The sequence below is a fragment of the Branchiostoma lanceolatum genome, chromosome 5, assembly GCF_035083965.1.
Source record: "Branchiostoma lanceolatum isolate klBraLanc5 chromosome 5, klBraLanc5.hap2, whole genome shotgun sequence".
In the NCBI taxonomy this organism is placed as follows: domain Eukaryota; kingdom Metazoa; phylum Chordata; class Leptocardii; order Amphioxiformes; family Branchiostomatidae; genus Branchiostoma; species Branchiostoma lanceolatum.
The window spans coordinates 3,668,431-3,683,067 of record NC_089726.1 but is presented as its reverse complement, the minus strand read 5'-3'; the positions used below and the strand labels follow the sequence as shown (position 1 = coordinate 3,683,067).

At 40.1% G+C, this 14,637-nt stretch overlaps 1 protein-coding gene across 4 annotated transcripts in view; it reads right to left on the bottom strand.

The window, feature by feature from the left end:
* The window catches only part of LOC136434469 (protein bicaudal D homolog 2-like), a 38,765-nt gene extending 25,043 nt beyond the window's left edge, over window positions 1-13,722 (bottom strand). Inside the window, exon 1 of one of the 4 annotated variants that reach the window (XM_066427279.1) lies at window positions 13,359-13,722. In XM_066427279.1, the coding sequence (XP_066283376.1) occupies window positions 13,359-13,574 (216 nt within the window). In that variant the 5' untranslated portion in view covers window positions 13,575-13,722. The remainder of the gene's footprint in view (window positions 1-13,358) is intronic. The other 3 variants (XM_066427278.1, XM_066427280.1, XM_066427281.1) reach the window with 3 other exon arrangements.
* Window positions 13,723-14,637: the final 915 nt, after the last annotated feature.

The following is a 14,637-nucleotide window of genomic DNA, read 5'->3' as shown; positions in this document are numbered from 1 at the left end:
ATTTTCTCCTACATAGAAACCTTATCCGTTCCTCTGTAACTATTCAGTCGTCTCTGCTTTCACATTGTATATTATCTCACTCTTAGTTATTTGATCTTCATGGCACCAAAGAAAAACTGGCAAACAGTTTTGTCTACATCACTTTTCTTTGTTTTTCTTAGTGTTTAACTAAGTTACGTTACTAGTAGTGTCATGCCTGTCCATTCTCTTAAATCATCCTCCCATCTTTTCCGTGACGGTGGTGTGCCTCTCTTTCTTCCTCCATGGATGGTCCCTTGCATGATACTTTTGGCTAGTCCCCATGACCCTGACATGTGACTGTCATAAAATATTTCATATCTTAATAATCATTTAATGAAGTATTTCCTCCCTTCCTCCTTCACTGCGGATGTAATTTCCCCCCATTTATCCAGGATCCTCTCTGGTTGAAAAGTCAATTTGTTAAGACCCGATGCCACATCTCTTATTGGACAGTGCATGATTGGTGGGCAATCTTGGGTAGTGACAGCAGGTGGCCCATTTTCCAAACAGCACGAACCTTTACAAGTACTGTAAAGTGGGAAATGTTTGCAGGGATTACGGCAGAGCTGTCTCCTGGACCTGTCCCTCCATCCCGGGACAGAAATTTGCTTGTTAGGATGGAAAAATATTCACTCATCCGTCCATAAAATCTGAACTTTATTACATAAAATCTATGAAAATGTACTTTCGTAGGCTTAAAATGACAGATTTAACAACGAAGATCAACAACATGGGCTCCCAAACAATGAGTGGGACGGAAAAAATTCAAAGCTGTACACAGCCCTGTTAGCGTTATAGATAAAATGGAGTGTTCGCGTGGTTATTAGTTCGCAGTTGAAACAAGGGAGTAGTCGGGCAGGAGACAGAAAAAACATTTTCGCAGTGGTTTTAAGTTCACGGTGAAGAGATCACCGCAAAGACTGCGAGCATAAAACCACAGCCAACATTTCCCATTTTACAGTCACATATATATCATGATCAATACCTAACAGGCCAATGCCAAGGAAAGGTATGACCTATTTCAGCTGATTTACAACAAAATCATTTTTTATTCATACCTTTATGATAGGCTGTTGTGTATATGGTATTGGATCTCTTTTATGGTCATGGTGTAATAACCTAGTAAAAACCAGTGTGGAGAGGATTGTAGACGTCTTTGACAGGCTTCTCATCATTCGAGTTCATTAGCCAGGAACAACTTCTCTTGGAGAATTGATGTTTGAATGGTTCAGGAATCCTGATTCTCAAAATTGTCATTTTAGGTCTTTATTTTCTTTTGTAACATATGAATAAAATCATGCTTCTATAACACTGGCTTACACAGAAATCTTAAAAAAAAAGACAATAAAGATGATACCATTTGTGTAAGATATGTGTAATACACACAAAGATTGTATGTAGTATGGTACTACATGTAGTAAAATGCAGAGAGTACAGTAACACATCTAATATAAGAAAGTGGAAAGAAGTAAAACCTAAAATGGCATCTGGCACTTGCGTTATATGATTGGATCAATAGTGAAGGAAATTGTCATAAGCCATACAGACTTGACCTATCTGGTTCCTTTAGGCTGAATGTCACTGGAGTAATAACTGGTTTCCAAATTGCAGACAGTTCAAGTTGCTTCCCTCTTACTCTTCCACAGATAACCTATTTTTATATGTCGTAAACATTACTAGTACAGAATCAGAACTAGAGTTAAGTATTTGTGCTACATGTACTTCAGGTATGCCATGTTAGTTTAGCGAATACGGGGTCTTTTTATAAATATGAATAAGATGGGTATTTAACTTTTATTTTAATTTTAGTTGAATGTGTGATAGATCTAGTTGTGTGCCTATTTGTTAAAAATTGAGAGAACGCTAGCGACCCGAAAAAAAACAACCCCTCCCAGTGAAATGGTATGGCTACCCTGCAACGTCACAAAGTCAAGATGGCGGCCACGACACATGCCAACGGATCCAACAAAGGTTTTGCTACACAAACCTGTAATTTCGAGCCCTGCTGTACCTTAGTCGATGCTAATACAACTCAAACTCCACATGGCTGATGCTTGTGTACACATCTCTCTGGGTGAGGAGACTGCTCTGGACACCTGCCATGAGTTCTAGATGGGGGCTGGGCTAACAGACTACCAAATATCCCAACACACGTCAGAAGCAATCTCAACACTGGGGAGCATTCGGACGATGCCGTTTGGCAGAGTCGGTCGAAAATGAGCGCTAGAGCACCGGCCATGTGAAGCATTTGCCTTTCGAAGGCTACTGTACACAGGACAGGGGTGTATACAAATGTACTTCATAGAAAAATGGGTGAAATGTGGAAAGAATTAAATGTACGATGTCTTGCTGTTTTATCAATATCATTGATTCAAATGTTTGCAGTATGTTTTCTTTCAATGTAGTTTGCACATACAGTAACAACAACAACACAATATATCATGCCTAATACACTATGAGTATCGGTTCATCATATAAAAATACTGAAGACCATTGTACAAGAATCTTGCGCTGTCTGCGGTTACATGTCTCCTTTAATTAATAAGTCAATGTATCATGTTATATCTTAGAAGTAGTATTCCAAACATCTTGGTTATTTCCGGCTTCATCATAGAAGCGATACCTAATACTGCTGTAGGGCTCTACAACTGAGAAAACATCCAAGTCATTTAGAGAGGCATCCATGTAAGCGAACGGCCTTTTAGGCATTACAAGAACTTTCTCAACGGCCCTTTAGGCATCACGAGAACTTTCTCAATGGAAGCCTTTCATAAATATGTGAGCAGAAATAGGATGCGATTCACTTATGTTGTACTAGTTTATTGCAAAAGGTAACGCCTTGTTTTGGTATCGGTATCTCATAACTGGCGTTTCTGCATACATGACATTGGTATGATCCTTTCTACTTTCACCCCTGACCAGAACGCAGCATGGGAGGCATTTTATTATCATTCCACTCTGATATACGATATGCTTCCCTCCGTGGTATCAACAGTACAATATCATATGCCATAATCATCACAATGTGGATGACTATATAGTATAACCATGTGATATCTATGCCCGAGAGCTGACTGTTGTTGATATCAGACATCCATGACAGTATAACACTACATGTTGGCTTATTTTCTATTAGCTAATTACATGTAAATGTAGCTATGAATGATACATGGTCGTATGGGGAAGTTTTGTACCACATGTGTTGATCCTGTAATAAAAGTGTAAAAATGGAGGCATTTTACTATCATTCCAGCGTGATATATAATATGGTTGCCTATATCGGTACCAAGATACCACCACATATGCTTTAATAATCACAGTGTAGGCAATGAAATATATACATTATGTACATTGATACTTCATATTCAATTGATTCCAAAAATGATGATAGGAGTATGCATACATGTATATCTAAAGAATGCATTAAGTTAAGGTCTCATGATGTTACTGAAAACTTATCATCTCCTTACACTTAACAGCAATTTAGTTTGAGAAACATGGGCACAATTTACTGAAAATAGGGACTCTTGAATAAATATTGACGCAGTGTACATGTGTACATGTAAAATGTTTTATTTATAGTAATAACTACACATTTGTATGAAAAGATATCCATTCATCAAACAGCTAAACATGAACTTGAGTACCCAGCAAATTGTGCTTCATTTTCTTCTTCTTAAAAATCAAGGTCATAAAGCATAGGACATATTCATGGCCTCATAATAAATGCCTTATATAAAGGAAATCAATACAAAGACGGGCTGTAGAGATACCAGCCCTAAAAATCAATTGTAATCTGTTCAAAGCCTTGTCCATGGGGAATCAATTGGAGAGAGTTGGAGAAAATTTGAGATAAGATCTTTTCATATCAAATTATGGAACTGTTGTGTGCTATTAGTATGTATACAGCTTGTGATAGAGAAAAAACAAAGGGCTCAAAATGGTAAATAATTCTGTTAATATGCAACATGTGATTTACAATAGTTTAGTATACTTTTAGTTTGTCATTCTTCTTGTGCAATATCATTTTTTCTGCAAACTGTAGCTTGAAAACTGTAGCCCTGAAATATCTACTATTACAGTAAATTCGCTAGTAATAATATCCTTCTAAAAATGTACCTCGAGAGCAATGGAGGACAGGGAGGACTGGAGGACGAGGGTGATGTTTATCCGTGACACTCTCACAACAAGATGATGATGATGATGATGAAAAATGTAAAAATAAGAAATACCCTAAATGTTGAAATGTTTGCAGTGGTTTATTGTTCGAGGGTGCGAAAATGCTTGTTGTTGTTGCCTTCTGCCCACCCACGCCCTTGTGTCAATCCCGAAATAAACACCACCACAAACAACTTCCATTCCTCCCTACCGCAAAACTGAATCCCCTCGAACTTTGAGGCATTTATACTAGCAGTCATCCTCAATTGAGATGAAGTATGATGTCTTTTTAACTAGCTATTAGGCCACACCAATTTAATTTCTTGGTTAACGGAATTTCTTAAAAAAATGCTAGATTGGAAAATCAACAGGAAAACAGAATCTCATAGCAAAGTTTTTACTCAGGTGCACACAGGTTCAGGGAGTGAACAGGGTCAGGTGCAAGTTTTCACCCCAGCCTTCTGTTTTAATGATGTCCTCGTGCTAAAATTTGGGGGAAAAAATCTGTTAACCAAGAAATTAAATTGGTGTGGCCTTAGTACTGTAGAACACAAATGTATTAGTGTAACACAGATGTCTAAGTTCATAAAAAAACCTACGTCTTACTATGACTCAATTATCACAGTTGGAATTTGCAAGAAAATTCCTCAAATTCTATTTGTAGCATCTTTCAAGTTCTACCACCACAGGACCACCCTGTTGGTAGACTGGTCTCTTCAAAACCCCAGTTGTGCCTGGAGCAAGAAATCCAGAAACTCTCGGCCTAACAAAATCAATGAACCGACACTACCATTCTGCCAAATGAGTAGTGCTGACAGCGCAGATTTTTCACAATTTTGATGACATCCCAAGATAGCATTCAGGGACATTTGAAATCAGTGCCCTTTGACACGACTCAGGGCCTGTTCATGTTAGCTGTACGATCGTCCTATGATCGCAAACCGAGGGCATTCTTGGGACGATCGTGCATGTGTCTTACAGTAGTTAAGACTAGAGTAGACATTTGTTATACTGTTCATTATTGTCTGTCCGTCCACTCCGTGTTACATGTACTTGCAATTAGCCTACGGGCAGGAATTTGCAATAAACTTTTCAATATAAAATTCAGCTGTCTCGTTACCAAAAAGGCTGTCTTAGACTAGAGCCTCGTCTGTCACTGCAGGCTTGAAATCCTGATATCAAAGTCGTTGACAAGTCCTAAAACGAATGTTACGGTAGTTAATGTGCTTGGCTAAAGACGTGAGCTACTTGAAAAAGCATCATGCTTTACCTCAAATGAGTATGCCTTGAAACAAAACGAATGTTAACAAGGGCAGGAACCAGGACGCCAGCTTTCAGCCATTGCTGGCATTGTCAATTTGTTTCCATGTTCTATCTATGCTATTTTAGCTGTTCTACTCTTCTGGGATCCTTGCCAAAAGATTTCTGACGTCAACGTATTTCAAGCTGACGAGTTCTTAAATTTGGGTTGCAGCAATTCTTTCACCTGGCCAAGTTCATATATCAGCTTTTGGACAAGTCCCAATATACATATTGCAGCAGATATTGGGAATTTGGGATAAATCAACAGATGTATTGTGGATAATCCAGGCTATTTCTAATTGGTTTGATACAAATTGAAAACGTAAGGCCAGACCAGGACCTGTTTTTTTTAGTCCCTTTGTTCATTTCAAAATATAAACATAAGTTTTTTAATCTAGTTAAAGCAAATGCTGTGGTGGAAAATGGCAAGGTTTATTGACTGGCTGGCTTTTCTGACTGTCTTCTACCTGTGTCAAAAAAGCCAGTCTGTCACTGTCAGAAAACATTACGATTTTCTACCCCGAGTGTAAGAGTGGGGTTCAAGCGCCACGAACTAACCACTGTCTAACTGGTCTGGACCTTTTAGCCTAGCGGTTATGACGTGCGGCCTATGGACTGCCACGCCCGGGATCGATCCCCTGGGAGCCAGGAGACAGTTCTACTCGCCTCTTGTGTTTCACAACATCTGCTTGGAGATTCATGTTTTTTAACAATAGGTTTCCGGAGGAGGTTGAAGGAAGTGATCTCAGCCTCCGGAAGTCCTGAACTCTTCCTTCCTGGTACCAGTCTGTCTAGAGTTCCTGATGAGGAAGTAGGATAATATATCTGATCTTTGAAGTTACAAGAGCTTTTATGTCTGTTGCATATCTCATGGTGGCACTCGCGTTCTTGTAGATGAAATCTGGCCTGTGTAGACAAGATAATGTGTGGACCACATAAGAGTAACTGAGATGGACTATGTCAAATATTTGTTGTTGTGTCTTTATTTCAGCTTTAAAAAAATTCTGCCTAACGCTCATGGAAGTCGAGCGTTTACACAATAGAAAATAAATTTGTAGAAATAACAAATGTATTCAAATCGTGACATATCTAAAATATTAGCGATGTGTTTGCAGACCTATTTTGAGGATTTACTGAATGCTTCTTTTATTACCGTAACAGTGAACATCCGATCGTTAAATGTGAACGGTACAGAAACATTAGTATTGACTCGAGGTGATATAATGGTACTGTAGATACAACAGCAAACTTACTTTGCAAATCCAACCTTTATTGGTTATGGCCTCTCTATTTAACACCATATATATATATACCTTAGTTTTGTTATGAATACAAAGCCTGGAAATTTTGACAATGGCTGTATTAGTGTATATCTACACAGCTACATGTATATGTAACATTACGTAATGTTAAATTGGTGGCGTGGCTAGGGGAAGTTTATGTCTGTATTTCTCTAAACGGCAGTCAGTACAAGATTCAGTTAACAATTCACTAAAAGAACAAATACTTCAGATGTACAAACACAAACACACTGTGAGTGTGCTTGACTGGATCTTACCTGATCTTACTCAATGTTTACTTTTCTATTTTTGGCTGTACACATCATTGAAAAAACCTGAACAGTAACACTATTGTTGTACATCATAAGCCAAACATTAGACTCTTAGCATAACTCGGGTAGGGACGTAAAAGGCAAATACACCAAGTTGAAACTGCCTTCAACCCTATTACTATAGTACTGATTCTTTAAATGGATGTGGAAACCATTCACATGTACCTGAAAGCTGTACCATTACCAAGACCATCCATCAACCTTTCCCAAGCTGAAAATATATATTTCAAAACCATCTGGGATCTGTTGAGCCATGTCTGTACAAGGGCTGCTATAATTGGCATGTTAATCAAAAGTTGCCTAGAACTTGCCAATACAGCCTCCCTTGGTGTTGGTAAACATAGTGTTTACAGGTAGTATACTATACTGTACTATAACAACAGAGGTGTTTTCTGTTGAAGTTAATTCTCACGCAATTCAATGATGTGTATACAATTCTTGAAACAAGTATTTACACTCTCTAGATCTGGAAGGGCAGGGGCATGAAAAGATGAAAATGAGAAAGAGAAACGTTCAGGTCAAAGAGCAGATTTGTCTAAAATAGTGTGTATTATATACTCTCCAAGCAGAGGTTTGACTCTGCTTATCATTGACGTCTTATAAGGTGTTTTTGTCTGGCTTTCTATTTTTGTAGACCTGACAAAATAGAAAGCCTGACAAAAACACCTTAAAAGACGTCAGTAACAAGTTGGAGTCGAACCTCTGGTTGGAGAGTAGTATTGCACAACTCATGAGCACCTTTCCTAAGCTTTAGAGACGCCACATTCCTGAGGTAAACATGTACAAATACCTGACGAGACACAGGTGAACACACCTTCATGGGTCATGTCGGGTGAATGTCACAAGGGCATAGGGAAGACATGGCAAGTTCAAAATGACAAAGGGGCTTTGAATGAGACCTCAAAGGGGCTCTGTACTTGAGGTATTACTACCGAGTACAGGAGATGTAGGATCCAGTGTTTTGCACGTGCCTAAGTGGCATTAAGTACATCTTTTCAGTAGTGCACCTTTTTTCACCCTTCACTAAGAGTAAACATATCTGCTAGTGACTACTAGGCAATATCTGTGTGCCATCGCAGTAAATCAAAGAACAGCTAAGGTTGCTGAGTGCAATGTAAGATGACCCGAGGTTCTTTTTGTGGTGCAGAAGGCTTGACTTGAGCTGAGGTTAGCTGAGGTGAGGACAAGCGAGGCTTGACAGGTCCTAGCCTAGGATAAACAAATTCAACCTTTTTGCTGAGCAACTTAAAATTGCACTGCAGCCGATCGCTTCAATACATCTGCGTAACATAGGCAGCTAACTGTTCTATTGCTTCAAAGACACCAAAAAGAATGAAATTTGTGCAACTATATTGCAAGGAAACATGAACAAATGTTGCAGTCTTTCAACAGCGTCACTGAGGGGTTGAAAAACAGGCCCGGTGGCATGTGGCTGTCCCTGTTTAGCCAACTTGTAAGCATGACTGTGTTGACAAGAAACCAGATATTGGATATGCCGAGCGAACTTGTGCAAACAACTGTGCACAAAAGCAGTCAGTGGCCGGGCTTCATGCGAGCAGCAGGTTCAGGCAAAGCTCTGTTTAGTTCAACAAAAGCTGACAGCAGACATCAAACAAGAAACACCTCCCCGAGGTTCTGTTCAAACAGTTCAACCTCCAAGGGTACATCTTTGCATTGAACCCACTCTCTCCTAATTCTATACAACAGCAAGCTTGAACTTGAAGCAATGTTCTAGCTTAAAGGGATACCCGCCCTAACATTAACAAGGGACAGAAATGTTAACATCTTTTACCATTACATGTTGCATCATTTTAACCTACTGGTACCAGACATATATTTTGGACTTGGCTCCATTTTTCCTGTATATAGTGACACTCACTGTGTACAAGGCAGATGTCTCTGAAATACATTTATCAATTAAAACAAATAATATACAAACCTCTAATGATTTTTCAACTTGACAACAACAAATCCTAGCTACAAAGTCTGATCCACCTCCCCTGTTCTGCACTGTGTACCCAGCACGTAGCAATCATTTCCAAGTTTACTGCGGCCAGACTCATATTTATATATAACCCGTGCTTCCGCCGGGGCACACTTACATAATAGCCTGGGTGACATACAGGTTAGTTTAATGTTTCCTGGCTTCTCCTCGACTTAAATTACATCAGCAACAACTGGAGCAGTGATAAAACGAACCATCATTGCCGTTGGGATACTCGAGTTGCAACACTACAACACACTCCTCCACGATAAATTTCAACATTTCCCTGTTCATTTCCAGACTCGTGTTTATTATATAATTACCCTAGTTTCCAACAGGGCCTCTTTAGGTTGGTTAATGCTCGCTCTGGGCCATTTACAACCTACTGGTTACCTCTCATTGGAGCTGTCATAAAACTACCATAACCAGGATTGCACCCAGGATACACATGTGCCACTGTTGTGGAAGCCCTCCAAGGGTAGCCTCTACCAGGCTACTTGGATCACTGGAAAAATAGTAGAAATTTGCCAAATAGAGTGAACAGTATTATATAATGTCTGAGTATCTCCGTAGTCAACTCCCTTAGCATACACTCTATTTGGCCAATTTCTACAATTTTTTCAGAGATCCATGTAGCTTGGTAGAGGGCGTGCTTCATGCTCAAGTCAAACCCTGCATTAGTCATCTGTGCATCACTCCCTTCCCAAAACATCTAATCTGACAGGTTGGAAAACTGATTTGCTCCGCCACACTCAAACTACTTCCCATCAAACTGCATGGGATGGGGACGTACATGTAACCTTCTGGGGTTCCTGACTACAGCTGTCAGATAGGCTCATTTATCTAAATTACTGGAGCTCTTCTATTCTGATGTTGCCTGGTTGGATTTCTTCCACATATGGAAAACAGATTTGCTTCTTATAGTAGACATCTGTAAATATCAGTTTATTACTAGAAGCCCACAAAAATAGACAACATACTGTACACATATAATACAAAAGGACTGGGTGTTTATCTTTGCTGGACTCATAAAATATGACATTTTTATGGGATCTTAATAACAGGTGTGTTCCATTCCAATAATGTAGTCAGCAGAATTTCTATAGGAAGATTTCCTATCATACTAATCACAAGTATGAGCATTTAAATGTGTGTGTCTTGATAGAAGAAGTAGAGAATTTTCAGCCTTCTATTTGATGACAGTTTACACAGTTTAAATGGATATCGTTCCTTTTTAGTACAGTGTTCTCGCCAGGGCATTTGAGCATAGGGGGCCCCTACGCTGTGATTTGGGTCCCCTATGCTGTGATTTTGGCCCCTACGCTGTGTTTCAACCAGCGTAGGGGGGATTTTCTGTTGTTTTGATGCAAAAGTAAAAAACTTTGGCTTTATTTCACAAACTTTAGCCCTCAAAATGCAGGAAATAGTATCTTTGAGAGTTTTAAAGTTCAACATTTCCTGGGGGAGGATGCCCCGGACAACCCTACAATATTCCAGCCTGTAGCCCTCATCCTCACACCTATAGCGCTTGCCATGCCCCTACGCTGTGAAAAAATCCTGGTGAGAACACTGCAGTACATAGTCATGCTCCTTGGGAGGTGGGGCTCTGATATATCCCCACAAACTGGCCCGCCCATCCCTGAACTATTACCTCTCAGACTACCAACAAACTCCTGAAGTGGGCTGGGCAGTACTAAACACGGGTAAACTTGCTCCGCCCATCTTTTAATTCTCACATAGGCAATAAATGGAAGCTGTTGTATTCATCACCCCAGATCATGGTAATTCACTAATTGCACATTAACACCAGAAAGGCCACTTTCAGACAAAGCATGCTTCAAATACCTTGCATTCAAAAAGAGCAATTGATGCATTTCTTTCTCTGCCTGGTGAGAGACAAATCTCCCCATTGTTAGTGATGAAGGTTTGCAGGAAACTGGGAGTGATTGGAACATTATTGATTTAGATGTGCAACTTGACATGTAGTAATCTTCTACCTGATGTATATCTCTGGCTGTTCGTCTACTTGTTCTAGACACATCTATGCTTCTTATGCCATCTTTCAAGTGCTGTAAATTGTTTACTAGAATTTATTTGATTACACCATTTCAAAGAGGGCCATAACGAGCAAGCAGTTGCCTAAAGTGTGCTAAAAAAGAGTGTTACTACTAGCTATGCCAAACATCTGGTTGCAGATTACACATATGGAAGTCTGGTGACAACTTAATATCAGCTGCCATGCCGTCAACAGTACACTTGCCTGTCTGCATTCCATAAATCAATCTTTATTGCTATGAAGTAAGTACACCATGCCATATGTTCACATTTCCCCAGCTATGCTTACTAGAAAGCTTTCTGCATTTGGGAGGGATATATAACAACTGCGAAATCCTGTTCAATACTACTTGACTGAGTCTAACAGTTTTACCTTATTCTTTGCAAAGCTTTACCAGTCACAAAAAGGTTTTGACATAAAGTTTTCTACATGTAAGGAGATCATTTGGTAAAGATTTCGACAAGTCCAATTCTCCTCTTGTACCTTTGAAGTTTTCCAATCTATTCTGAAATGTCTGCCTTCTAATTCTATACAATTTTCCCTAAATCAGGTCACGAACACAAACAGTTATTGGATCAAAGGTCCAGGTCTTGCCATGGGGAAAACTGGGTCAACTTCATTACACAGAGTACTATTCTTCCTTCAAGGCTGCCTTTGATTCATCCCAATTTAACGGGCAGACTCCCTGGGTTAATACTTTAATCTGTACTGTGTGAAGTACACCATGGATTCACAAGCACACTGCCTTGGTATGGATAAATTGGTGAGGTTACTGAAGTAGACCGCAAAAAAAGAGTAAAGCTTATATAGGTCAAACAATAAGTCTGTATTACCACTGAGGTAATGAACACCTTTGTCACACTAGAATGCTTTTGTTCACATTTTCAGGCGAGAAACTAGTTGGATAACTGCAGTAATTTGGAATAAACTAAAACAACTGAAGCAGAGCCGATGGATTTAGAAAAGTAGCGGACTGGTATTTCAAGTATCTTTTCAAATCCTATTCAGGTGGTAACGCCAGCCTCTTGGGGTGTGTAAGTGTGGTATACCTCTATTGTTTAGGGCGTGTACAAATATAAAGTTACTATTTTACCCAACTTGACAATCTGTTTTTCATTACTTGCCCGCCAAAATTTGTATGTACAATGTCGGGGCGCGCTCTTGGTGACCATGCCAAGTACACCATGGCTATACTAAAAAGAGGAAGTTCGTAGAAAACATAACTTCATTTCTTTACTTAAGCTTTCTAAGAAAGTGTCAAGCGTAAGAAAAAGTTCCTCATGAGTCATACTTTATCTGGATTGTTTGAATGTTAAATCTTTAGCAGAATTGTGTAAACGAGTCATATGTTGTCCTTTACATGATAAAATTACTGAAGAATAACGATTGTTGTTTTACTCAATTTTGTCTCACTGAAAAGCAATCTGTATTTTTCTTCAATTGTTCTGAAATTCTTGAATATTTCAAAACCTTGTCCACTATATGCACCCCACAAGACATTCAATCTACACTTCGAGCCAAACTACCAGTATTTACTTCTTCAACAACAGTCTAAAATTACCGTCCCATAAATAGATTTTTGGACGCTCCTTGCATTTGATGTTGTACATGTTTTCTCAATTAAAACGTCCGTTTTCCTTGAACTTGTCGTTGGAATTTTTAAAGGTCGTGTTGAGGACAAAATTCCTTCCAGAATAAATTGTTCCTTGTCGATCTGTTAATCTCAATTTTCAGGCACTTTTGCTGTCGCTTCACGGCTAACATGCCATGGCTAATTCAATCATAGTAAACCGGCTCCCCCGTGATTTATGTGTTTTCAGTACCCAATGCTGCAATTTTTCGCTCTAATCCGATTTCTGAATCATAAAATCGTTGTGCACCGCAGCGCGTAAAGGGGGAGGGGTGACGACCGGTTCATAACATTTCCGCAGAGGAAAAATATTTCTCCAATTTGCATAAAAATGCGGGTCGCCAGCGTGGCAACGTTTCCAAAACTGACGTAATCTGAACCATCAACAAACATGTGTTCAGCTCTGTATGGATAGCAGGGATGGATCTTTGGGACTGGCAGAATTTTTAGTGGATACGTCAGTTTTTGTGGGGGGGGGGGGCTGATACGATACGATACGCGTCCGGCGCATGGGCGCACCAAGCGTCGTCTGACTTCCGCCCTTTACGATATGTATATCTATGAACGTTTAACAGAAACTACAGCTATTTCCTACCTCTTTGGCTAGATCCAGCTCCCTGTTCGTCACCTCGAACAGCGCCTCCAGCTCCTCATACTGCTGGATGATGATCTGTTTCTCCTCCAGCACTTGCAGTCCGTACTCGGCCGCTTGGATTTTCTCCTGGCTCGTCTGCTCAAGTTCCCCCCGCAATCGGAGCACCTCGACCCGCAGACCCTCCGCCGACGTCGGCAGGCCCTCCCCCCTCTCCATCGCCGCTACTTCTGAGCTAAAGGTTCCGACATGAAAGCTAGCTAAACGGTAAAAAAGCGTTCGTTTCGCCTGCAGCGGTCCGCAGACAGCAGCAACTCCTCAGCCCCGCCATTTTTAATTTATGATAATGTATGCAAACGTTCGGGTTGGACCTCATGACGTCATGTCAACACTGCTTCCAACATCTAATATCTCATAAGTATCAAATTTCAAAGCACTGAGTTGAGTTTATTGAGATACCCTTTAGCCCCTCTAGGAAATGAAATGGTCTGGATCTAGTCTCTTTGTATAAACAGAATTTTGCACAAAACTGAGAGATATATCCCATAAATGATGCATTGACTTTTGTTGAGAATGGTAAGATTGGTAATCCGTGATGAGTCATCAACTCTTATAGAGAGAATGGTTTCCACATAATGGCCTTAGGATGTCAAGTCAAGTCAAGGCCTTTATCTATTCTCCGATGGCTTGTTCGACCGTGATGGCCGCTTTTCAACAAATTCTTGTGGAGAAAAGGGTAAAAACCTTCCAAAGAAAATTCATTGATCAAATCCTGTAAGAGATAATACAGTCTCATCTGATGTTGGAAGTTGGGAGACAAATTTGCACATTTCTTCTGACTTTCTAATGGAAAATTAAGTCATCCAATCTCTTTCCTCCTGTTTCTTTGGAGATTTTGACACTGAAATACTGATTGCTTTTTCTTGCCTTGGGTAAATGATGCTGAACTACTTTCTATGTGCAATTGATAGCCTATCTACTACTAGGTCTCTTTCCTCTATTATACTGACATGGCCTGTTTCACTACTAGTATATATGGCTGTACTGTTCCCACAGTGCAATTGGTCAATCATAGGGCCATAAACCCGCCATAACTACCATCAGGACACATTAGTGTGGTTAGCCTGGAAGCCAGACTCTTCCCAAGGCCTACACAGGCCAGCTCCTCCACTCCAGGTGCTCCTAGGCTCCAGGTGGATTGTAATTCTGTAGCCTCCTTTGTAGGCCTCCCGGACAGAAATTTGGGGGGGGGGGGCATAGGCCGCAATACAGGTTCCCCAGC